This window comes from Mobula hypostoma, chromosome 13 (assembly GCF_963921235.1).
Source record: "Mobula hypostoma chromosome 13, sMobHyp1.1, whole genome shotgun sequence".
Classification (NCBI taxonomy): domain Eukaryota; kingdom Metazoa; phylum Chordata; class Chondrichthyes; order Myliobatiformes; family Myliobatidae; genus Mobula; species Mobula hypostoma.
In genome coordinates, this window is record NC_086109.1 from 60,702,200 (window position 1) to 60,729,473 (window position 27,274).

The following is a 27,274-nucleotide window of genomic DNA, read 5'->3' on the forward strand; positions in this document are numbered from 1 at the left end:
TACTGTCCAGGAGTCAAAAAGGTTGAGAAGAAATCTGGCTTTAGTTTGGCTTCATCTTGCAAATGCACGTGGTTCTGTTCCCCATGTCCTGATTGAGTTTGTGATGGAATTCCTATGGATTCCTGCTAAGCTGAGGAACTTTGTTATGCAGTACTACAATGATTTCCAGATGAGATTTTCCACTCAGCAGTTTACAACTTTGTGGCAGAGCTTGGATGTTGGAACCCCAATGGGATGTGCCATTTCATCCATCCTTTTTGTGTTAGCCATGGATGCCATTGTGAGGGCTGCAGAATCAGTGGGACCAGATGTCGCACTTGATGGCGGAGGGGAGTTACCACCAATATGAGTGTTCATGGACAATCTCACCCTTTTGGGTCCTAGCACGGAGGCAGTGGAAAGTGTACTATCTAGACTCGAGAAGCTAATGGATTGGGGAAGAGTGAAATTCAAGACCAAGTCAAGGAGCCTTGTTCTTACGAGAGGAAAGCTGGTTAACTTTCATTTCATCCTTGGTGGAGAGGAGATTCCATCCATTCAGGACCAACCAGTTAGGAGCCTCGGGCGATGGTACACAGAGGAGCTGAGAGACACCAAGAGGGTTCAAGAGACAGGAGAACAGATCAGAAGAGGTCTGATGTCTGTTGACAAGTGTGGCTTGCCTGGCAAGTTGAAGTTGTGGTGCTTGCAGTACGGACTGATGCCACGGATAATGTGGCTACTAACTGTCTATGAAGTGGCAATGTCCCATGTTGAGGCAATGGAACAGAAGATCAACAAGCATGTGAAGAAGTGGCTTGGAGTACCGAGCAGCCTCACCAATGTTGCAATCCACAGTAGCCAGACAAAGCTTATCATCCCAGTGCAATCCCTTGTTGAAGAGGTCAAGGTAGCCAAGGTAAGATCATTCTTGATGCTTTGAGACTCAAAAGACCCTGTCATCAAGAACACCCAGCCGGATGTGAGATCAGGCAGGAAGTGGTCAGCTCATGTAGCAGTTGATGAGGCAGAGCCTAGGTTGAAGCACAAGGAGACGGTTGGGGCTATCCAGCTTGGCCGCCAGGGACTTGGGTGGACAACCCACAAGTAGCGGTCATCTTCTACAGGTAAGGAGCGCCATGAGCTTGTAATGCAAGAAATACAAGAGGTATAAGAGGAGAAGAGGTTAGCCAAAACAGCTGTCCTGGCCAAACAAGGGGCTTGGACCTGGTGGGAAAGTGTTGAACATCGACATCTATCTTGGAATGTTCTGTGGCAGATGGAACCGCTCCGCATTTCTTTTTTATGCAGAGCAGCATACAATCTGCTCCCGATACCTGCCAACCTCAGCACCTGGTATGAAGACAAGACAGACAGGTGTGCTGCTTGTGGCGAGAAGGGAACACTTCAACATATTTTGAGTGCATGCAGAGTCAATCTTTCCAGCGGCATGTATACTTGGAGACATAACAATGTTCTCAAAGTTGTAACAGAAGCGGTTGAGCAGAGAGTACTGCAGCACAACTTATCTCATGCCCCATGCTGCACAGAACATTGCATGTCATTTGTGAAAGAAGGCTCCAAGTCAAGGGTGTACAGCGCAAGCCCACGATCAAGCGTACTTTCTTCAGCCAATGATTGGTGTGTCAAGGCTGACCTGGATGGGAAAGGCAGTTTCCCGGAGCAAATAGCTTTCACCACATTGCGTCCAGATATAATCGTATGGTCTGACACCAGTAGAAAAGTGGTTATTGGTGAACTCACAGTCCCCTGGGAAGACAACATTGATGAAACCATGAGCGCAAGTTTACCAAGTATGCAGAATTAAGATCAGAGCGCAGAGACAGAGAGTGGAAGGTCTCATGCTATCCATTCGAAGTAGGTTGCCGTGGCTTTATTGCATTCACTTTCCAGAAGTGGCTGCGTGACCTTGGCTTCACTAGAAGGGAGATCAAGTCAACCAGCAGGGCTGTAGCTGAGGCAGCAGAGAAAGGATCAGCATGGGTGTGGACCAAGTACGTCCAAAGGGGCAGATAGTCCCCTGTGTATCCATCTTTTGCAAACCCTTCAGTAGCTGAAGAGTAGACCATCTGTAGGATGGAAGTGACCAACAACTCTGATAGAGGCAGATGCCAAGTTTTTAAGCTCACCAGTGGGAGGTGGTGATTTAGCACTGCTGGCCCACCACCTCGAGGGAGTCTTGATCATAGGCGGGCCTATAAAACTCCTGAAGACAGGTGGCAGATCAACTAATGATAGCACAGGACAGTTAACATCTTAGTCCAAGTGTACTTTCAATTCAATTATGACTGGCTTCCAGCCATCGCCATCATGCTTCCGTAATCTCCGGCCCTATAGTCCCCAAGCCAGCAACAGTGCTTTCAGCCACACTTGCATGGACTAAGTCCCATTTTACCACACATGTAAAAAGCAAATCTCTCTAAGCTGCCTGAAAAAGAAACTTCAGTATGGCCTGCTCAATTCAGAGACCTGCTTTTCTGCCTCAGACTCTGTCAAATAGTTCCACAACTTCAAATCGTGCCCTGCTGACATTTCTTTGAAGCCACCAGATGTGAAAAACTCTAGTACAGTCACAAGAGGTCAAATGGCCTCTCTCAGAGACTCAAGAAATTCTGCATATGCTGTAAAATCTAGAGCAACACACACACACAAAATACTGGAGGAATTTATCAGGTCAGACAGTACCTGTGGAGAAGAATAAACAGTCAAGGTTTTGGGCCACTTCATCAGTCTAAACATAGACTATGTATTCCCCTCCAGAGACGCTGAGTTACTCTGGCATTGTGTTTGTGGCCTCCTTCAATGATAGGAACACCTTCATCCTTAAATAAATTCATCTAGACAATGAAACAAAATGAAATGGGCTCATCCTTGACAAATGGCGACACTTACAGAGGAGCTGGTTTCCAAATGCTATTTTGTAAGGTGACAAGAAAAGTTCCCACAATGTTTAATTCCAGGGCTTTTCAGAAACTAAGAGATTTCTTAAAAGCCTTATAGAGGCCATCTTTCCAATGTACACGAGAGGTCTTGGTCATCGTACAGCTATATTTTGAGGCTAATATTCAGCCAAAACAACTGGAAGCAAACTCAAGAGTTGGGGCAGTCAACCTCAAAACAAACAAGCTTTACTTGAACAGAAACCTCGGAACAAACACATACTGTGCATTCTACTGGAGCACCACCTGGTGGCCACAGATACTGTCCCACTTACAAATCCAAAACCATTCAAACTGTCTTGCAAACTAAGGCCCAACTGCCCCTGCAAATTCTGACCTTTGGGAATGAACATCCTTGCTGAATAAGTCACAACCTGCAGTGCAAAAAGACCAGTTTCCTCACCTTCCGCTAACTACATCCCTTCACCCTCCTGCTCTCGGTGACTCCCCTCACCCTCTCACCTTTCCATGCCCTTGGAACACTGCCACCCTTACCACGCAGAAGTATCCATACCTCAACAGGAAAATGGCAACACACAGCTCACCCGAGCATCAGTTCCAACCACAGTGGTTCCCTGTTCTCAACCCAGGAAATTAGAGAGGTCTGTAGAAGGGCCAGTGCGGCCAGATGAGGGATCAGCAAGAGGTGTGGAGAAGTCAGCAGAGGCTAGCAATGATCATTTAGTGTGGGAGGGATTCAGTGAATGGTGAGGGTTCAGTCAGAATGGCAGAGGGTCAACTGAGAAGGTAGTCATGGATGGAACAGGGTGAGTGGAGGAAGTCAAGAAGTGTGAAGAGAAGGGGACGGGCAGTAGAATGGGAAAGGGAACAATGGGAAGGTGGGAAAATGAGAATTAGGAGGTGAGGCAATAAGAATGGTAAAACTTGGGAATGAATGGACAGCCAGGGCATAGAAGACCTTACTGACGTGGATCAGTCAATTCCTTAAGAGATCACAACTAAGGGGTAAAATATTCTAAAATTAGACAATCGTCTTATAAAAAAAAACTCCTCATCTTGCTCCAAAATGGCCTTCCCCTTAACCAAAGACAATGTCTGTAACTATGAGAGCTCTTTTCAGAATTGGTGGTGTACATGTGGTAGGACTTCCAATACTTTGCTGTGTCAGACATTGTTGTTGGTGGAGAGTTACTGCCTTTAGTAAAGGATGTTGCATTGGCAGTTTGACCTCTGCCTTTGTGAACAATGAAAGCGAGCAGCCTGCAGGCAGTGCAAGTTTAAGCAGCAGGTGTCTGAGGGAGGAGCGAGAGAGAAACGGTGTGAAGTAAACAGAGGACAGTGTTCAGCGTGAAGAGCAGGGAAAATGGCTGGCAGTGGACATGGCAGACAGACGATGAGCTCAAGGGGCATAACAAAAACCCACCATCGTTTCTGGATCTAGAACAATTGAAAATGTTTCTGCAGGAAAACACTATTTTGTGTGGTTTCTGAAGAGGTTATGAAATGAAAAAGAACGTGTATGTAGAAGCTGGAGACGGGGATATTGATGAGTTTTCTGGCACTATGAAGGGCAGACTGAAAACTTTGATGCAACATTTTAATACAACACTGTCCGAGATTTTTGAGAGCTACAAGTGTGAACCATGCAGCCAGGGACCTTGGGAACAGTCAGGGTGAGGATATGAACTAAAAGGTACCATTCCTGCACTTTATTAGATCCACCATTGCCAGATCACTTGATGTTCCATTTGGTGAGTGAAAGAACGTGAGTGAAAACTGTGTAACGTGTTGGAATTAATGTTCAAGGGACTGACTGCCTATGCAGGAGGAATCCTGACAAACTGCCACCAGAGATAGATGAGTCCAGATACTCTTATGTTCTGGGCCAGGAGAGCACACAGTAATCAAAGACACAGACTGCAGGCTCTGTGTTATTGACAGGATTACACCACTGGGCACACAGCATATCCAGAAATAGTTCACATTTGGAGTCCATTGACCCTGCCCTAGGAGATCAATGGTCAGGTGTGACTGAGAGCTATAACCCTCCAGAATTTATTTGGCATGACTTCAGGATTGAAGGATGTCCATTTAGAACAGAGATACGGAGAAATTACTTTAGTCAGAGGGTGGTAAATCTGTGGAATTTGTTGCCACGGGCAGCTGTGGAAGCCAAGTCATTGGGTGCATTTAAGTCAGAGATACATAGGTTCTTGATTAGCCAGGGCATCAAAGGGTATGGGGAGAAGGTGGGGGAGTGGGGATGACTGGAAGAATTGGATCAGTCCATGATTGAATGGTAGAGTAGACTCAATGTGCCGAATAGCCTACTTTTGCTCCTATATCTTATGGTCTTTCTAATGTTATCAGTGCTTGGATACAGGATACAGCCTCAGAATAGAGGGATGTCCTTATAGAACAGAAGAGGAGGAATTCCTTAGCCAGAGAGTGGTGAATCTGTGGAATTCTTTGCCACAGGTAGATGTGGAGGCCAAATCTTTATGTATATTTAAGGCAGAGTTGGATAGTTTCTTGATTGGTCAGGGGATGAAGAGTTATGGGGAGAAGGCAGGAGACTGGGGCTGAGAGGAACATTGGATCAGCCATGATGATATAATAGAGCAGACTCGATGGGCCAAATGGGCTAATTCTGCTCCTATATCTTATGGCCTTATGGAATGAATAGCTCAGAGTAATTAAGTAAGGTTCTAGAGAAGTTTTTTGGCAACACAATACTGAGCGAATTTATAACGGATTAATTTTTAAGTATATTTGTAAAAGAATTAATGATATTATTTCATACATGTAGTTATTTGATTGCCTGCTGTGATTATGTAAGTAGCTAAGACTCCAATAATTTGCTATAGACTGTTTAGAAATTCTGATGGTTTGGGATCCAGTTTGAGTGTTTTTTGCACACACCCGTCCACTGACAACATGTTCTCTCCAGGACTCCTTTCCTATTCCTCTGGCCCTTGTTCCCAGACTCTCTTTAAACTCACCTGCTTCTACTTCCCACAATCCATTTTCATACCAGGGTCTTGTACCTTTAAACTTACTGGGTTCACTGAAGAAATTATTATTCTACTGTTAAACTTTTTAGGGAAAAAGTAAATTAAGTGTATGTTGGAGTTACATCAAGTAATTGAAAAAGCTACCAAGCTGGTAGCACCAAAGCCACAAACTTGCCAGGTTAATGGTATTTTGCTGTGAAAGCTCGTTGTTGTTGAGGGGAAGAAGCGCACTATATAGCAGTGAAAATGTATGTTTAAAATCTAACCAGGGCAATTAAAAGGGTTACTTTCTGGAATGACCTTTAGTATATCATTGTAGCAGATACTAGGGGATGGTTATAACCTACGATAAAATATGTTCTGTTATTAGCTCCCCCTTCATTTTTTGTCCCAGGAAGCAACAGAGTCAAAGACCCACAGGTACTACATCTCCCAGCTGGTGAGTCACCAGAGGAAATATCCTCCCACTAGTTCTCAACAATCTTGTAGGTTTCAGTGACAGCACCACCTTTTCTTCTAGTGATCAGTTCATCTGAGACTGGACCACATAGGCTCTGGAGGCTTTTCCTGGCTGTTAACTGCTACCAAGTAACCACTGCTCAGAATGGAGTGGGTGTTTGACGTAGTCGGTAAGCCATATACTTCAGTAATGAGAGAGAGTGCGCGCAGGTCAAGCACCTAACTTAGCAGGAGGAAATTGCACAGTTAATTCATTCATTCTTGAGGCTCTGCATTCAGATGATTTGTCACCACTCTGAGCTCACACTTGAAACTGCTGTAGTTCGCCTCCTGCTGCAAAGAGAAATCAGCACCTGTCAGGTTTGCTATTGACAGCAAGCTGAAGCTAATCCAACTCCCTGCTTTTACATGCGACATTGATTCCAGTACATGTTAAACATGCTGCAGTCCAAAACTATATGCTAAACATGGCATAGTGCTTCCAATGCAACATGTTAAACATACCTCAGATTACTGTGCTCGTGCTCACCGTACTGAAGTGATTCCCGTACTACATGTTAAATTACAGTCGTTCCAGAATAACATGTACATGCCACAGTGTTACTAATGTGACATCTCAAAGATACTCACAAGAAGTTCTCCAGATGCTGGAAATCCAGAGCAAAACACACATGATGTTGGAGGAACTCAGCAGGTCAGACAGCATCTATGGAGGGAAATAAACAGTCAACATTTTGGGCTAAGACTCTTCATCAAGACGGACTGCGGAACTTGCTACTTCCAGCTCCAGTTCCCGACTCTCCTTTCCAGTCCTGATGAAGGGTCCCAGCCTGAACTCTCAACTGTTTATTCCTCTCTGTACACTTGGGTTGATGTGCTGAGATCCTGCAGCATCTTGTGTGTTTGCTCTGGATTTCCACCATCTGCAGAATCTCTTGTGTTTATCATTTGCTGCCTGACCTGATGAGTTCCTCCAAGTTTTTGCGTGTTGCTCTTTCATATACTTCAGGGATTCCAATGCAACATGCATAACATACTAGACTCACTCCTACACCCTAAACATACAAGGATGCCTTCACTACATACTGAACATCCTACAGTCACTCCAAATATACATACTGAGCTATAGGAATAACTTGAAGGCAACAAGCATTCACAAAATCCGGCAGTAAGAAAAATGAAAATTAATTCCAACACTGTCTAATAGGGATCAAAAACATAAATAGCATAAAATAAATATACAACTAACAGTCAAATTAAAATTATAGTTAAACTTCGAACTATTTGATTTTGAATTTCAAAACAAACCCTGGAATGAAAAGAGGCAAAGGAGACCGAAGATGTTGGAATCTGGACCAACAAACAAGCTGCTGGAGAGATCAGGCGGCATCTGCGGAGGGGAACCAGTTGTCGACATTTTGTATGAAGATGCTGCATCAGGACCTGAAGCATCAAACATTCCTCTCTCTCCACAAAATCTGGTACTACTATTGATACTTGGGGTCTGCACATTAATTGATGTTACAATTTCCTTTCAACCAAGACCAGATTATTGACACTATGAGACATCTAGGAGCTCCGTTCTCCACCTCTGATCAATATCATCAGTGGGGTGCCATCCAATATCCATTATTTCCTATTTAACCACTTGCCATGGTAAAAGTAATTTCACTGAAATAAATCTTCGGAAAATCCCCAGCCACACTAAGCTAAAATGTAATGTGGAGAGCACCGAGCAAAGATTGCAAATAGCAAATAATAGCTGCATTTTTACGGGAGAGATCTCTTTTTTTTAATACCTTTTTATCCTACAGTCAATTCAAAGAGTAGCCCACTTACCAATTTAAAAACTTTCACTGCCCATGGGGAACAGAAAGAGAAAATAAACTGCTCTTTTTGCCCTTTCCTAGCAGCAGGCAGGGATCAGTGGTTGGACTTGAGTGCAAAACCTGATGTTGACCTTATAGAACAGTACAGCTAAGTTGCTGTGTGCTTGGAGGAGATGTCTTTCCGATCAGAATTTATCCACCCCGGCACAAACATACAAGCTCCCTTCTCACTATTTCAATACACAACAGTTATTCCCAGTTATCTGCATATGATTGATTCCCTCAGTCACATTGATAAATAAATGCCCCTTGCTGAGTGAAGGAGTTTGCTATTCCCAACTGGACCAAACTTCAAAATATTAGGGGGATGGGTACAACAGCTTGGAAAGGTAAAGATAAAGTAAAAAGGAAGAAGAGTATACTAGATGTTTGGAAATCTCCAGAATAAAAAAATACAAAATATTTAGAAAGGGGTAAGAATTTAACTTCCAGTAACCTGGAGGCAAAATTGAAAAGGGAGATGAATACAGGACTGAAGGTGCTACTGTATATTTGAAAGCATACAGTCTACAAGCCTCTGAACAGTAGCCTGGATATGGGGTCCAATTACAACAGGAGATAGAAAAGGCATGTAAAAAGGTCAATGTTACGATGGTCATGGGGAATTTCAATGTACAGATAGACTGGGAAAATCAGACGTGCTAGATCCCAAGAGAAGAAAATTATAGAATGCCTACGAGATGGCTTTTAAGAGCAACTTGTGGTTGAGCCTACCTAGGGAAAAGGCTATGCTGGAGGGGATGTTGTGTAATGAACCAGATTTGGCTAGGAAGCTTAAGGTAAAGGAACATATAGGAGCTAGTGATCATAGTATGATAGAATTCCACGGCAATTTGAGAGCAAGAAGATAAAATCAGATGTATCAGCATTACAGTGGAGTGATGGGAATTACAGAGGAATGAGAGAGGAGCTGGCCAAAGTTGTTTTGGAAGGGAACACTAGCCAGAGTAATGGCAGAGCAGCAGAGGCTGGAATTTCTGTAAGTAACATGAAGGACAGAATCACAAAGAAAATCTGCAGATGCTGGAAATCAAAGCAACACGCACAAAATTCTGGAGGAACTTAGAAGGCCAGACAGCATCTATGGAAAAGAGTAAACAGTCAATATTTTGGACTGAGACCCTTCATCAGGACTGGGAAAAAAAAGATGAGAAGTCAGAGTAAGAAGGTGGGGGGAGGGGAAGAAGTAGTACAAGGTGGTAGGTGATAGATGAAATTGGGAAAGGGGAGGGGTGAAGTAAAGAGCTGGAAAGTTGATAGGTGAAAGACATACAGGGCTAGAGAAGGAGGAATATGATAGGAAAGGGTAGAAGACCATGAAGGGGGAGGAGCACCAAAGGGGGGTGATGGGCAGGTAAGGAGATAAGATGAGAGAAGGAAACAGGAATGAGGAATGGTGAAGGGTGGGGTGGGTTGGGGGGCATTACTGGAAGTTCGAGAAATTGTTGTTCATGCCATTAGGTTGGAGGCTACCCAGATGGAATACAAGGTGTTGCTATTCGAACGAGTGTGTGGCTTCATTGCAACAGTAGGGGAGGCCATGGATTGACATGTCAGATAGCTGAAAAAATTAAGGTGAAGAGGGAGTAATAGGAGACAAAGAAATGATGAATGAGCTCTAAGTATTTTGCATCAGTCTTCCCTGTGGAAGACACTTTTATCGCACCAGAAATTCAAGAGTGTCAGGAGGAAGTAATGAGCGCAGTTACGAAGAAGCAGCTTCGGAAGCTGAAAGGTCTGAAGGTAGATACGTCACCTGGACCAGATAGAATACACACCAGGGTTCTAAGAAAGGTAGCTGAAGAGATTGTGGAGGCATTAGTAATGATATTTCAAGAATCACTAGATTCTGCAATGTTTTTGGAGGATTGGAAAATTGCAAATGTCACTTCACTCTTTATGAAGGTAAGGAGGCAAGACAGGACATTATAGAAATATAGAAAACCTACAGCACAATACAGGTTCTCTGGCCAGCAATGCTGTGCCAAACATGTACTTACTTTAGAAATTATCTAGGGTTACCCATAACCCTCTATTTTTCTAAGCTCCATGTACCTATCCAGGAGTGTCATAAAAGACCCTATAATATCTGCCTCCACCACCATTGCCGGCAGCCGATTCCACACACTCACCGCTCTCTGTATAAAAAAACTTACCCCTGACACCTCCTCTGTGCCTCCTTCCAAGCACCTTAAAACTGTGCCCTCTATTATAGGCCAGTTATTTATTTAGTGGGGAAGATCTTGGAGTCCATTATTAAAGACGAGATTTCAAATTACTTGGAGGCACATAATAGAGTAGGCCAAAGTCAGCATGCTTTTCATAAAGGGAACTTGCCCAACAAAGCTGTTGGAATTATTTGAGTCTGTGGAAGTTGTTTACTTGGATTTTCAGAAGGGCTTTGATAAGGTGCCGCACATGAGCCGTGGACAAGAGCCCAGGGTATTACAGGAAAGATAATAGCATAGACAGAAGATTGGCTGACTGGCAGGAGTGGGAATAAAGGGAATCTTCTCTGGTTGGCTGCCGTTACTTTGTGATGTTCTGCAGCGGTTAATGTTGGAACCTATTCTTTTGACATTATACGTCAATGATTTGGATAACAGAATTGATGGCTTGGTGGCCAAGTTTGAGGATGATACAAAGATAGGTAGAGGGACAGGTGGTGTTGAGGAAGCAGGGAGATGCAGAAGAACTTGGACAGATGAGAAGAATGGGCAAAATGGGCAGATGGAAGACAGTATAGGGAAGGTGTAGTCTATTTTCTAAACGGGAGAAAAATCAGAAATCAGAGGTGCAAAGGGACTTAGGAGTCCTAGTGCAGGACATATAAGCAAGGATATAATGCTGGGGCTTTATAAGGCATTAGTCAGATCATGCTTGATTAATGTGAGCAGTTTTGGACCCCTTATTTAGGAATGATGTACCGGCAACGGCGAGGGTCCCGAAGAGGTCCACAACAATGATCCTGGGAAAGAGAAGGTTAATGTACGAGAAGCATTTGATGGCTCTGGGCCTGTACATACTGGAGTTCATAAGAATGAGTGTGAATCTCATTGAAACCTATCGAATATTGAAAGGCCTAGATGGGGAAAAAAGGATCCTTTTCTAGTAGGCTGCCAGTGACTAGTGGTGTTCAGCAGGGGCAGTGTTGGGACTGCCTTTTATGCTGTATATCAATGACTTAGATGATGGAATAGATGGCTTTGTTGCCAAGTTTGCAAATAACACGAAGAATGGTGGAGAGGCAGGCAGTGTTGAGGAAATAGGTAGGTTGCAGAAGGACTTAGACAGATTAGGAGAATGGGCAAAAGAGTCGCAAATGAAATACAATGTTGGAAAATGCCCGGTCATGCACTTTGGGAGTAGAAATAAATGTGCGAACTATTTTTTAAATGGGGAGAAAATCCAAAAATCTGAGATGCAAAGGGACTTGGGAGTCCTGTGGAGAACACCCTAAAGGTTAACTTGCAGGTTGAGTCGGTGGCAAGGAGGGCAAATGCAATGTTAGCATTCATTTCAAGAGGTCTAGAATACAAGAGCAGGAATGTGATGTTGAGGCTTCGTAAGGCAATGGTGAGGCCTTATCTTGAGTATTGTAAACAGTTTTGGGCTCCTCATCTCAGAAAAGACATGCTGGCATTGGAGAGGTTTCAGAGGAGGTGTACAAGGATGATTCTGGGAATGAAAAGGTTTTCATATGAGGAATGTTTGATAGCTGTGGGTCTCTACTTGCTGGAACTTAGAAGGATGAGGGAGGATCTCATTGAAACCTTTCAAATGTTGAAAGGCCTAGACAGAGTAGATGTGGAAAGGATGTTTCCCATGGTGGGAGAGTCTAGGACAAGAGGGCGCAGCCTCAGGATGGAGGGGTGTCCATTTAAAACAGAGATGCGGAGAAATTTCTATAGCCAGAGGGTGGTGAATTTTGGGAATTTAGTACCGCAGGCAGCTGTGGAGGCCAGGTCATTGAGTGTATTTAATGTAGAGCTTGATAGGTTTTTGACTGGACACCGCATCACAGGTTACGGGGAGAAAACCAGAGAATCGGACTGAGGAGGGGAAAAAAGGATCAGCCATGATTGAATGGCGGAGCAGACTTGATGGGCCAAATGGCCCAATTCTGCTCCTATGTCTTATGGTCTAGATAGAGTGGACATGGGGAGTATGCTTCCTATAGTCAGGGAATTCTAGGAGGAATACAATGACATCCCTTAATAACAGAGATGAGGAGGAATTTCTTTAGCCAGAGCATAGTGAATCTGTGGAATTCATTGCCACAGAGGCCAAGTCATTGGTTATATTTGAAGTGATGGTTGATAGGTTCTTGATTAGTAAGAGTGTCAAAGGTTACAGGGAGAAAGCAGGAAAACGGGGTTGAGACCAATAATAAATTAATGGCAGAGCAGATTCGATGGGCTAAATGGCCTAACTCTGCTCCTATGTGTTATGGTCACAAAGGAATCTGAATTTCAAGTGTGCTAGAGAAATGTAAGATTATTTTCTTTTCTGGCATCCAACTGGCCAGTAATCTAGAGAATGGCACATTTTAAATCCTGCTCTTAAATCCCTAACATTTTTTTTCCCCTTATGGAACATCAGCCTTTTCATTTCTAAGTTTATTTGCTCTCACACGAAGCAGGATGATTCACTGATCTTCCTCCTTCTCCATATTTTTTCCACATCTTTCAAAAATACCTCCAACTCCAACAGCTAGCAATCAAAACACATCTGGAATCCTGCACAAATTCTTTTGGCTGTTTCTGCTCCACCAGATCCTCTCCCTTTGTTGCACTTCTGAACAGCCACCAACTCTTCGCCTGCTGCTGGCAGCTCTCTCTTCTTCAATCAGCTGAAAAATCTCAATCTGAACACCCCTCATTTCCCTTGATGTGGTGGATTATATCCAGCTCTGTGATCTGGAGCACAAATTAGGGACACCTTTAATAGTGGGACACATCATGAAACCTTCACTTATCATAGAGCAATACATTCAGACACAAGCACAAGCTCTTCTGAAAGTGCTCCTATACTTCAGCCAAATTCACTGGCTCTGGAGTTCATAGAACAGAAACTGGTCTTTAATATCTTGTGCTATGTCTGAAATGTGGGACCATTGAAGTTAATATAGCTAGGACAAGAGTGACCCTGTGGGAAACACTTCCATTCTTCGACACTTCCAACTGCATGGCTCACGTACTCATTCAATTCACCATAGAATCTGCTCAAACCAGCTCTCAGTGTTACCGCGTGCACTTGTCTGCCCAAATATTATGGGTAAAAAGAGGAAGAGTGACAGGAATATGAAACCAGTTAGGAAGCATCTGGACAACATTCTCTTGCTTTTGCCAATTTGGCAGGCCCTTCATGTAGTTCCCAAATTTTCCGAGTTTATTGCCTTTAGAGTTCACTGGAGCTAGATCTTTAACTTCTGGCCAATACTATCAGTGACCAACTGTGAGCCCTCCTCCCACTGGGTCACTCCAAGACAGATGATCCAACTATTTTGCCATTCTAAGGATGCTAACTGTGAGGCATGATAGGAACCAATATCTAGTTAAGATCACACATCTGGATTAGTGTTTCTTTGGCTATTACCTTCAATTACATGATGCTCAACAGGTTATTAAGAAGAAATTAGTCTGGAGTGAGGACCTCTTGAGATAAGCGGGTAGGTACTTGAGGATGATCACAGCTTCCTCTTCTGAAAAACCCTGTTGCTTCAGCTTGCAGAAGGGAAGTTTGAGATTTATCTGAAGGGTGTACAGGTCAAGCCTCAAGGGTGAAAGATGCTACAAATTCCATTATCAGTCCAGGTCAAACATCACCGGTCATCCTGCCATACTTGGATGTAATGCCTTCTGCTTCAGGTTGCTGCCTGCAGAGGCCCCTGGGATATCGCTTGAGTAGGGTTACAATGAGGCCCACCCACTTCATGGCTGCAACTCCCTGCTGAAAGGCAGTTATGAGTCCATAGCAGGATATCCTCTCTGCAGCCTCCAACCAACATCAGCAATTCCTCCCCTCTTCTAGGAACGTGTGCAAAACTTACTCCAGTTTCTAATGATCGGAGAGTGATAATTATTCCAAGAGTGCATTATGAGCATTAAGATGTCCAAAGGCCTCACTGATTTTCATTCTTTCATGACTGAGATACTCCACGGTTTGTACAACACATCCTCTGTCACATGACCTGCCAATAAATGGTTCTGCATTACATGAGCCTGATTAACACAAATTCTAAGTGGCCGATATAACACATGCCTTAGTGTTCCTGTCACACCAGGAACTGTATACCATAGTCTTAGACATAAAGGCCATTTTACTACCAAGCCTCAGACACATTGTGGCCTATTCAGCATAGTTTCAGGCATACTGTGACCACCCCCCCCCCACCTTTTTGTAGTACTGTGCATCTGTAGCCCGTACAATAAGCTGTCAGCTAAGCCACACCTATGATACCAAGGACTGCACAATACTCTTCAATCACATTGTGACCAGAGCCCCTGTCATGTCAGGCCTTCTTACCGAAGGATTATTGTTAAAGCTGCAACCAATGATTATTCATTAAAGTTAAAATATTTTCATTTTTGTTACCTAAGTACATGCAACGAATGACTGGAAACTCAGATCATTATGCCTCAACAAAAGGAGCATTCTTATATCACATTACTAAGGCTGAGTTGTGTTTGACCTACTTGTGGCCCAGCTCATGGGCAATGGTAAAGGCCAGGCTAAGGCCGTTATCTTCAGCAAGCACACACTTGCGCTTCGGGTGGCAAGCTCCTCCCAGGTACGCAATTCCTGTGGGAGCATTCCAAAAGAGACAGCAATTAAATCACTGGAAATAAACAACCAAATGTGAAAAAGACAATGTGAACTCAGGATATATAAAACAGTAAGCCAGCTCACTCTCACCAGGCTTACATCATTTCCTAAATATCTTATGTGAGCAGCTCTTGGCTCAGCATTCAACCAGCAGTTCGCATAAAACTCATACTATTTTGCTATGTCAGGTACTGGGACACTGGCTGCAGCATTTAGAGACGAGTAATTCTACAGTACAGGTAACAAGCCGTCAATGATGCATACTCGGCTAGTGATACAGGGTGGGGGGGGGGGGATGGAAGGAATTGTATGAACAACCCGTGTTCATGACTCTCGGGGTCAGTAAAGGTACTAAGTTCATTGACCACATTAGTCATTTGGATGTAAACCTAACTCCTGGTTGAATTATGTTTGGTTTCAGGGTAAAAGCTGTCAATATTAATATTGCTTATTCTTCATGCAGTATCAAAAGCTGAAACAGGATTGAGAACAATTAAATGGGGATTTATAGCACTCTTGGAATGCCAGTTGGACCGAAACACCTTCCCTTTAATCTCCTCTTCATTCGCACCCCATAGCTTATGCCAACACCGCTTTGTGCGGAAATACTATATGTGAGAAGGCACCTCACTGAAAACATTAACGTCACTCAAATTTATAGCCAGGAATCAGCTGAGTTTCCTGTTTAAAGGAGCTAGGAACTTAGTCCCGATTCTCTGCAATATAAGCAAAGTTGAAAGAGTGAAATCAATTTAGAGAAGTACTTCACAGCATCGGAGGGGTGGGGGAAGGAAGGGGAGTGGAGAGAAGATTCAGTACTGACAATGGGATAGTCCTAACCTTACTTCAACTAACCTGTGTCTGAATGGTGAAGCAAGAGTGCTGGTTTCTCACAGGGACTGGCAATGACTGGTGTGTGTATGTGGAATGAGCTACCAAAACTGCTAGAACTGGGTACCATTATGTTTAAAGTACTGCGTAAAAGTCTTAGGCACATATCTATATATGGTTAAGTTGCCTTAGACTTTGCACAGTACTGCAGTAATTTTATGCTGCCAAAAGAAATCATGATAGATGTGAGTGATGATAAACCTGACTCTGATATAGGTCTCTATTGTGGACTGAGAGTGGGAAGGGAGCAGGGAGAGGGGAATCATGATTGGGAAAAGGGGAAGGAGAGGGAGACACCAGAGAGGAAATCTGTAATGATTAATAAATCAATTGTTTCAAATCAAATTACCTTTCCTGGTGTCTCAGGGCTGGGTATATCTGCAACTACATTACTCCCTGCCCCTGGCACTGCTTCTCTGCCACCTGTCCCAAACCCATCTTACGGTGCTCCACCCTGACCACCCTTTGCTCCCACCAGATTTACAAACTCTCCCTCCACTCCATGATGACAAATACAGTTCTGTGCAAAAATCTTAGGTACCCTAGCTATATACATATATGTGTCTAAGATTTTTGGACAGGTGCATGGATAGGAAATGGGACCATCTCAGGTGGGCAACTTGGATGCCACTGGCCGAATGGGCCAAGGGACCTGTTTCCGTGCTGTGTAACTCTGACTCTACAAGGTCCACATCAATACCACCTCATGAACGTCCTTCAGAGGTGAGACTTGATAATAACAAATGATAAAGGCTTCTGGAGAGTGAATAGGAGCAAGCCTTTGCCTTTGGTGGATAGCTGTAGCACTAGAGGTCACAGACATAAAGGAGAAGGGAATCAAGACTGACATGCTGTTTGTGTTTGGAATCTGGAATGCACCACCTGTGGATGTGTTGGAAGCAGGTTCCATTATGGTCTTCAGAAAGGAGTTGGATAAATATAAAGTGAGGGACAATGGGCATGGCTCCAGAAAGGCAGATGGTGGGTGGAAGCAGTGAGTTACTCCTATCCAACAGACGTGCAGGAGGAACTCAGTGTGTTCAGCAGAGATTGTGGGAGAAAAGGAACTTGGCATTTTGTGGGGAAACCCTGCTTCAGTAGGTGATCATATCTGATGCTGCTCCAGTAGATTGCTTGTTGCTCCAGATTACAGCTTTTGCAGTCTCTTGGGTCTCTGAGTTAATCTGGTGGAGAGCTAGTACATACATAGTGGATCTAATGGCCTCCGTCTGGCTGGGGCCCTGCTTGGGGAGTCCGGCTGAAGCTTTTTTAAGATTAATTCACTCCTTGCTACATACATCCTGCAGAACACCCTCCCCAGCATATGGCCCAATCAATGTCTTTCCTCATCTATCGATCAAATCCCCCACCCAATTCCACATCGATAGATGACAAGTTCCATCTGATTGCCACTTCCCTCATGGTGCTCCCAACCAAACCCCAAGGGTCTTAATCCCCCCCACCCCACTGGAGTGTCATGCCTTCCTTAACTTCTCCCCACCACCTGTTACCCACAATCACCTTAGCTCAACAATGCATTCAAAGCCAGTATTATCGCACATGATTCCCTGGGCTTTGTGTGTGAGAATTCAGCTGGAAGCCAAAGGTAGAACATGGCTTGGCCAAAGAACATCAGTGTTTAATGTGCATTCGTGGAACAATTTCCTTTTACTTTGGAAAGTCTTGCATGAACAGGAGTGTTACTAACTCCAAAAAGCAATTTAAAGATCATGTGATTAAGAGTGGTTTCTATAGAAACATTGTCTTCCAGATGTAACAGGTAACCTCAGGATCTACCAAATCCAAATATGAATTATTAAACTCCCTTCATGGCAAGTGAAAATAAAAAGCACTTATTATAATCAGATTTATTTAATTCAAACAATATATTTCAAGAACATATAGTACACCAACAGGTCATACATTCTCCAACATCCTGTCCGCATTCACTCTCAATGCAACCACCGACTTTCCCAATAGTATATGACCTTTGCTGGAAGAACAAAGATTCCTAACTCTGATCGCTAATCATTTAATTGTTTGTTCATATTCTTGGTACTATAAGTTTCATATCAGTACATCTTGCTTTAAAGCACAAATCTCAACTTCCATTATTTTCAAAAATAAATGGCTAAAGAACTTCAAATTTCTGGAGAATGTTCCAGCGATCAAAATGAGAGAGCCAGTGACTCCCACTGCACCCAAGGCCAGGGCACTCAATCCATGACCTTACTGGACTATCAACACAGTACATGCCAATACAGATGACAAGTGCTGTGGTGATATCACATGTCATGTGTAAGAACGTGATTGGACAGAGCTCTGAGCACACGCAGAAATGAGAGAATGATCTAGGAACTTGTATGGTTAAACATGGTTGCTGTTTGCTGTTAAATAAATGTTCCAGTTCTTATTCTTCCAGAATATGGTTTGTTCTTAGTAACCCACGGTACGTATAAAGAACACAACATTGTGTCAGAAGTCGGTCTGGAAGAATAATACCATTCGCTAACACAGGAGAAGTGAAGATAGTCAAAAAAAAAGAGCACAAATTGTTTTGGTCTGCTAACGGTTTAAAAAATGGAAGTTTTGAAACCCCCATCAATGCTTCAGCTGACTAGAAACGTAGCTGAAAACTGGAAAAGATTTAAACAGCGTTTTGCAACTTACTTATCAGCGATCAGAGCAGATGAAATGAAAGCTGTAACTCTACTCCAAGGAATAGGTGATGACGCAATTGAGGTATATAACCATTTTACTTTTGAGAATGGAGATAATTTGAATCTAAAAGCGATAATGGACAAATTTGACGCATTTTGTATACCGAAGCGCAATGTAACATATGAACCGTACAAATTTTTCAACTGTCGGCAGGGACCTGGTCAAATAATTGATCAATTTGTTATGGAGTTGAGACACCACAGTAAAACTTACGAGTTTGCAGAGCTCACAGAGCTCTCATTAAAGACGGAATTGTTTGTGGCATTGTGGATAATGGTTTGAGAGAAAGACTGTTAAGAGAACAAGACATCGACCTGGAAAAAGCTTTGAGGCTGTGCAAAGCTTCGGAAACTACGATGTTGCAGGCAAAAGAGCTTCTTATTGAGAGCTGCTTAGACGCTGTAAAGCGCAAATGTATTAGAAAAAATAATGAAGCGACAACGAAACCGACAGAGAGCAAGACGTCATCTGAAAGAAAAAAATTATGTGATCGCTGTGGGCAGCAGCACCGACCAAAAAGTGTCCAGCGTATCGGAAAATGCGCAACCGCGGTAAGAGTAATCTTTTTTCACACTGTTGCAGAAGTAGAAAGAAAATAAAATGAGTAAATGCAGTGCTTGAAAATGAACTTGAGGAGTTTTATAGAGATGTGCTATGTGGAAACAAACCAAGTAAGAATGACTGGACTATGCCATTGCAAGTGAACCAAAACAATATTCTGTTTAAACTGGAGGCTTGTAGCCAGGTTAGTTGGACGAGCATTGGAACTCCTCTGTTCTGTCTTCTCCTCTCCAAATCGTTCACTCCAACCAGCATAGATCCAATTCCAAGTTCATCAATTTTTCAGCACACCAGCAGGGCACATCTCTCAAATTCACTTTGTCTTTGCTCGGTTCTTCATTGTTTGCAGTGATAGTTTATCATAATTTACTTCAAAAAAAAGTGCATCAATTGGTTTTAATTGAATTATTTTGAATTCGAACTACCAATGAGTTGTCACACATCTTTGGTTGTGCCATCTTAAACCACAAGTTCAATTCCGACGACATCTGTAAGGAGTCTGTACATACCCCACAACCCGCACCCCCCCTGTCTTCCTGTAAAATGCATGTGTTTCCTCTGGGTGCTCCGGTTTCCTCCCACAGTCCAAAGATGTACCAGTTAGTAGGTTAATTGGCCGTTGTAAATTGTCTCATGATTAGGCTAGGGTTACACCGGGGTTGCTGGGCAGTATGGCTCAAAAGGCCAGACTATTCCACACTGTTTCTCAATAAATAAGTAAATCAGTTTTTGTCCTTAACAGTTTTAAACGACTCTCAGACTCAGTCATTTTATTTCAACATTAACTCTTCAGTACTGTGATACTGACTTCACCTTTGTCTTGTTGGATGAGGGGTGGGGAGTGTCACATCTGTGAGTCACCTCCATTTGGGCACAGGAATCCTCCAGACCACCCTGGAGTTGAGCTGCGGGTGGGACAGAGAGATGGAGACAGATGCTGGGACATCATTGATGGGAGTGGAGCAACTAGAGACGGAGTATTTGGTGGATTTTATAGTGTGGTGTGATATTGCAACTGGTAGATATACTGCCTCACAAAGCCAGATCCACACGTTTAACCTTGACCTTCAGTGCTGTCTGCGTGCAGCATGTAGGTTCTCCCTGTAACTGCGTGGATTTCCACGGGATCCTCTAGTTTGTACCCACACCCCAAAGGTTCATCGTAAACTGCTCAAGGTGTAGAATCTGGGGGGGGGGGGAACTGATGTAGAAGGTGGGGAGAATAAAATATGGGATTAATGTATGATCAATGTTAATGGCCAGCAGGAATCAATGGGCTGAACAGCTTGTCTCCATGCTGTATCTCTCTATGGCCCTGCTCCAGCCGAGGGTATGACTGATAAAGGAGGTATACATATCTTTGGAATTGTTAAAACACCCCATTTTTACCCTGCAATCATGCTCTTTTGTGACTAGATGTATGCCAATCTTTCATGTGCCACTCATTCCCCACAACCACGCTGCTTATTTCCTCTTTCACAGATACAGAGAAACAGAAAATTCTGCCAGCCAGCACCCACTTACCCCCGAGATCCCATGGAGCACACCCACCCAGCACCCACCTATGCAGGACATCATCACCTACACGGAAGCACTCAGTGCCCAATCACACAGAAGTTTCATTCAACAGGAGGAGGAGGAGATGCCCACTGCTCCCCCTGACCTGACCCCATTGGGCAGCAGCTCAGATACTGACGCTGCTAGTAGACCTAGAATGACTCTAGCCTGTCTCAACAGGGTTAATACAATGGCGTGAGTGTGGACAGTGGTTCTTCCTGTGCTCGTTGAAGGTTGTGCATTCTGTTTGGTCACAAAGATAAACTGACAGTAATTGATCTAAAGCTGGGAGGAGCAATAAATAAGTGGAGAGGTCAACCTCATTCATTGGTTCCGTTACAGATGTTTAACATCGACACATTCCACACACAAAGTATTCACCCACCAGAGATGTCTGGTTATGTCCAGTAGTCTTCGTTATTTTCCTTCAGTGCATTAGCAATGGTTAGCCAACACCCCCTGCAGCTTACAACATCGTGTTAGGCTGTACATTTCTCTGCCAACATCAGTATTAGCACAGAATTTTATACTTTTCTATCTCTTCCCAAAAGAGAATCACCTTTACTACAAGACGCAGCCAGCAGCAGCAGCTGAGGATTCAAGGATTACACACAATGATTCTCTGGTTCAGTTGTTTTTGTGTAGCCTTTTATAAAATCATCCTTCCCAAGGTAAGAAAACAATGTTTTCTAGGCAGCTTTAATCCATTCCAGAGCTGTCAGAGGAATGCTTGTTTGTGAAGGTGTTCGTATCATGATCAGCACATAGAAGCAGTTTAGCACTGACTATAGCCACTCTCACAGTTTTCCCAAAAGTGACTGTAGACAAGATCTAAACATCGAGTCCAGGTTATGCAGTAATCTCCTAATGTGGCACCTTGCTATTGAACACCAAAGCTGAGTACTGTAAGGCATGAACCTATAGTAACTGAAGATCTGGGTATCCCTAATCTTCCTTCACACAAACTATAAGTGAAGAAATGAACAGCGTGAACTATCTTCTAGTCAGAGATCAGTTTCAAAATTTGCAACGAGCCAAATTCATCCCATTGAAACTTGAGGTTCTTGTGGAAGATTGCTCAATGTATTCTATACTGTGTCTTCTAATGGGCTGGCTTGCCTTCCACGGGGCTTCTACTCAGAGTGGACAGCTGAGACCAGGACAAGAAGCTGTGGATGAACAGCACCACAACAGAAGTCACTGAGTTATTTCAAAACAGAAGCTTACTGTTTAAAATGGCTAAGTTTTACCCCAAGGAAAACAAACTAAATCATGAACCGTGTCTGCCTGTGTGCTGATATACTAAGATCAGCAACAGACAGAAGGAAGCTAAATGAACAAACTGAACACTGTCAAAAGGTTCAGGCTTCCTGACTGATACAACAAAATCCCAGATAAACAACTGCCACGTAATAATTACAACTAATCGGTACAAAGGCAATAGAAGGTATACTTTGAAGAAAATGATTTGTTTGGAATTTGTTTGCAGTAGATTTAGTGATAGAATAACATAGAACATAGAATAGTACAGGCCCTTCGGCCCACATTGTTGTGCCGACCCTCAAATCCTGCCTCCCATACAACCCCCACCTTAATTTCCTCCATATACCTGTCTAGTAGTCTCTTAAATTTCACTAGTGTATCTGCCTCCACCACCGACTCAGGCAGTGTATTCCATGCACCAACCACTCTCTGAGTAAAAAACCTTCCTCTAATATCCCCCTGGAAATTCCCAGCCCTTGCCTTAAAGCCATGTCCCCTTGTATTGAACAGTGCTGCCCTGGGGAAGAGGTGCTGGCTATCCACTCTATCTATTCCTCCTAATATCTTGTATATCTCTATCATGTCTCCTCTCATCCTCCTTCTTTCCAAAGAGTAAAGCTCTAGCTCTCTTAATCTCTGATCATAATCCATACTCTCTAAACCAGGCAGCATCCTGGTAAATCTCCTCTGTACTCTTTCCAATGCTTCCACATCCTTCCTATAGTGAGGTGACCAGAACTGGACACAGTACTCCAAGTGTGGCCTAACCAGAGTTTTATAGAGCTGCATCATTACCTCGCGACTCTTAAACTCTATCCCTCGACTTATGAAAGCTAACACTCCATAAGCTTTCTTAACTACCCTATCTACCTGTGAGGCAACTTTCAGGGATCTGTGGACATGTACCCCCAGATCCTTCTGTTCCTCCACACTACCAAGTATCCTGCCGTTTACTTTGTACTCTGCCTTGGAGTTTGTCCTTCCAAAGTGTACCACCTTACACTTCTCCGGGTTGAACTCCATCTGCCACTTCTTAGCCCACTTCTGCAACCTATCAGTGTCTCTCTGCAATCTTTGACAATCCTCTACATTATCTACAACACCACCAACCTTTGTGTCGTCTGCAAACTTAACAACCCACCTTTCTACCCCCACATCCAGGTTGTTAATAAAAATCACGGAAAGGAGAGGTCCCAGAACCAATCCTTGTGGAACACCACTAGTCACAACCCTCCCACCTGAATGTAGTCCCTCCACCACGACCCTCTGCCTTCTGCAGGCAAGCCAATTCTGAATCCACCTGGCCAAACTTCCCTGGATCCCATGCCTTCTGACTTTCTGAATAAGCCTACCATGTGGAACCTTGTCAAATGCCTTACTAAAATCCGTGTCGATCACATCCACTGCACTACCCTCATCTATATGCCTGGTCACCTCCTCAAAGAACTCTATCAGGCTTGTTAGACACGATTCATTATTGAACATGTGATTCTTTAAATCTGGGGTTCAATTTTATTTACATTAAATGTGCAGTGTCTGACATCTTCAAGTTGCTACTCCTGGTATAATTTCCCATCTGTCAGACACTGCTGCAAAATAATGCTTACTGTACTTGTGATCTCGCAGGTAACTCTCACATTCAATCAGACAACCTATCCGAAAGGTGCAGTCCCCATTGAGGTTATTCACTTTACACTTCCACTTTCAAATCAATCTCTCTGATTTACAGCTAAAGATAAACAGTTACCAAGTCATGCCGTATGCCTTTCTTACATTTCTTTCACTAAGTTTCCAAATTGTGTGATGCACAACTGTGGCTGAAAGGAGAAACCAATGTGGTTAAATTGTTCTCCAAGCAAGTGAACTTCACAGCTGTGACTAATTACATTTTTTTGCTAACTTACGCTCACAACTTTCAGGAAGATAAAATCTTTTTCTTTTATTTACTTCTCCATTTAACACTGCACCATCATGTTGCTGTTCCTAAATTGATCAAAACACACCACTCAGTCAGTGAATGATGCAGATTTTTCTTCTATATTCATTCAAGGAACACGGTCTTTGCAAGCTGAGCCAATCTCTAGATGCTCTTGAGAAGCAACTCCTTAAGCTACTGTAGTCCTTGAAGTGTGGGGATACAAAAGGTAGAATGTGATCCACCAAGACTGCAAATGTAACATGCAACAGTACAGCAGGGGAACAGACCTTTGATCTACACACACAGAACGAAACTCAGCAGATCAGGCTGCATCTATGGAAATGAATGAACAGTCGACATTTTGAGCCAAGACCCTTCTTCAAGACTGAAAAGGAAGAGGGAAGATGTCAGAATAAAAAGGTGAGTGAAGGGGAAGGAAGGTATCTCGAAGGTGATAGGTGAAGCCAAGTTTGTGTGGAAGGTAAAGGGCTGGAGAAGAGGGAATCTGATTGGAGAGGAGAGTGGACCATAAGGAAAGGGAAGGAAGAGTACCCAGTGGGAAGTAATAGGCAGGTAAGAAGAGGTAAAAGGTCAGTGTGGGGAATAGAGGGAGGGGTGGTGGAATTCTTTTTAAACCAGAAGAGAAATAGATATTCATGCCATCAGGTTGGAGGTTGCCCAGATAGAATATAAAGTTTTGCTTCTCTACCCTGAGGTTGGTGTCATCTTGGCACAAGAGGCCATGGGCTGACATGTCAGAATGGGAATGGGAAACTGAATTGAAACGTTTGGCCACCAGGAAGTTCCGATTGTGGCAGATGGAGTGAAGGTGCTCAGCCAAGTGGACCCCAATTTACAATGCATCTCACCAATGTAGAGGAGGCCATATCAGAGCACCAGACACAACAGATGACCCCAGTAGATTCACAGATGAAGCCCTCTTATTTACCCCTCGATTGTGACCCCACTAAGGAGCACCAGGCCATTGTCTCCCACACCATCACCGACATTATCCGCTCAGGGGATCTCCCATCCACTGCTACCAACCTTATAGTTCCCACACCCCGCACTTCCCGTTTCTACCTCCTACCCAAGATCCACAAACCTGCCTGTCCTGGCCGACCTATTGTCTCAGCTTGCTCCTGCCCCACCGAACTCATTTCTGCATACCTCGACACTGTTTTATCACCCCTTGTTCAATCCCTTCTGACCTATGTTCGTGACACTTTTCACGCTCTTAAACTTTTCCATGATTTTAAGTTCCCTGGCCCCCACCGCTTTATTTTCACCATGGATGTCCAGACCTTATATACTTCCATCCCCCATCAGGAAGGTCTCAAAGCTCTACTCTTCTTTTTGGATTCCAGACCTAATCAGTTCCCCTCTACCACCACTCTGCTCCGTCTAGCGGAATTAGTCCTTACTCTTAATAATTTCTCCTTTGGCTCCTCCCACTTCCTCCAGACTAAAGGTGTAGCTATGGGCACCCGTATAGGTCCTAGCTATGCCTGCCTTTTTGTTGGCTTTGTGGAACAATCTATGTTCCGTGCCTATTATGGTATCTGTCCCCCATTCTTCCTTCGCTACATCGACGACTGCATTGGCGCTGCTTCCTGCACGCATGCAGAACTCGTTGACTTATTAACTTTGCCTCCAACTTTCACCCTGCCCTCAAGTTTACCTGGTCCATTTCCGACACCTCCCTCCCCTTTCTAGATCTTTCTGTCTCTGTCTCTGGAGACAGTTTATCCACTGATGTCTACTATAAGCCTACTGATTCTCACAGCTATCTGGACTATTCCTCTTCTCACCCTGTCTCTTGCAAAAACGCCATCCCCTTCTCGCAATTCCTCCGTCTCCGCCGCATCTGCTCTCAGGATGAGGCTTTTCATTCTAGGACGAGGGAGATGTCTTCCTTTTATAAAGAAAGGGGCTTCCCTTCCTCCACTGTCAACTCTGCTCTTAAACGTATCTCCCCCATTTCACGTACATCTGCTCTCACTCCATCCTCCCACCACCCCACTAGGAATAGGGTTCCCCTGGTCCTCACCTACCACCCCACCAGCCTCCGGGTCCAACATATTATTCTCCGTAACTTCCGCCACCTCCAACGGGATCCCACCACTAAACACATCTTTCCCTCCCCCCATCTCTCTGCATTCTGCAGGGATCGCTCCCTACACAACTCCCTTGTCCATTCGTCCCCCCCATCCCTCCCAACTGATCTCCCTCCTGGCACTTATCCGTGTAAGCGGAACAAGTGCTACACATGCCCTTACACTTCCTCCCTTACCACCATTCAGGGCCCCAAACAGTCCTTCCAGGTGAGGCAACACTTCACCTGTGAGTCGACTGGGGTGATATACTGCGTCCGGTGCTCCCGATGTGGCCTTTTATATATTGGCGAGACCCGACGCAGACTGGGAGACCGCTTTGCTGAACATCTACGCTCTGTCCGCCAGAGAAAGCAGGATCTCCCAGTGGCCACACATTTTAATTCCACATCCCATTCCCATTCTGACCTGTCTATCCACGGCCTCCTCTACTGTAAAGATGAAGCCACACTCAGGTTGGAGGAACAACACCTTATATTCCGTCTGGGTAGCCTCCAACCTGATGGCATGAACATCAACTTCTCTAACTTCCGCTAAGGCCCCACCTCCCCCTCGTACCCCATCTGTTACTTATTTTTATGCACACATTCTTTCTCTCACTCTCCTTTTTCTCCCTCTGTCCCTCTGAATATACCTCTTGCCCATCTTCTGGGTCCCCCCCCCCCATCTTTCTTCCCGGACCTCCTGTCCCATGATCCTCTCGTATCCCCTTTTGTCTATCACCTGTCCAGCTCTTGGCTCTATCCCTCCCCCTCCTGTCTTCTCCTATCATTTTGGATCTCCCCCTCCCCCTCCAACTTTCAAATCCCTTACTCACTGTTCCTTCAGTTAGTCCTGACGAAGGGTCTCGGCCTGAAACGTCGACTGCACCTCTTTCTACAGATGCTGCTTGGCCTGCTGCGTTCACCAGCAACTTTTGATGTGTGTTGCTTGAATTTCCAGCATCTGCAGAATTCCTGTTGTTCACAGATGAAGTGTTGCCTCACCTGGAAAGACTGTTTGGGGCCATGAATGAAGGTGAGGGAGGAGGTGAATGAGCATGTAGGCTGCTTGAAAGGATAAGGGCTAGGAGGGAGATTAGTGGAGAGGGACAAATGGACAAGGGAATCGTGGATGGGGTGGTGGGGGGTGGGGGGAAGAGGTAATGAAAGGTTCAGTG

The 27,274-nt window shown here is 44.1% G+C and overlaps 1 protein-coding gene across 3 annotated transcripts in view; it reads right to left on the bottom strand.

The window, feature by feature from the left end:
- adamts17 (ADAM metallopeptidase with thrombospondin type 1 motif, 17) overlaps window positions 1-27,274 on the bottom strand; it is a 435,095-nt gene that overhangs the window by 264,046 nt on the left and 143,775 nt on the right. For all 3 annotated transcript variants that reach the window (XM_063065786.1, XM_063065788.1, XM_063065787.1), the window contains one exon: window positions 14,961-15,066. In XM_063065786.1, the coding sequence (XP_062921856.1) occupies window positions 14,961-15,066 (106 nt within the window). The remainder of the gene's footprint in view (window positions 1-14,960; window positions 15,067-27,274) is intronic.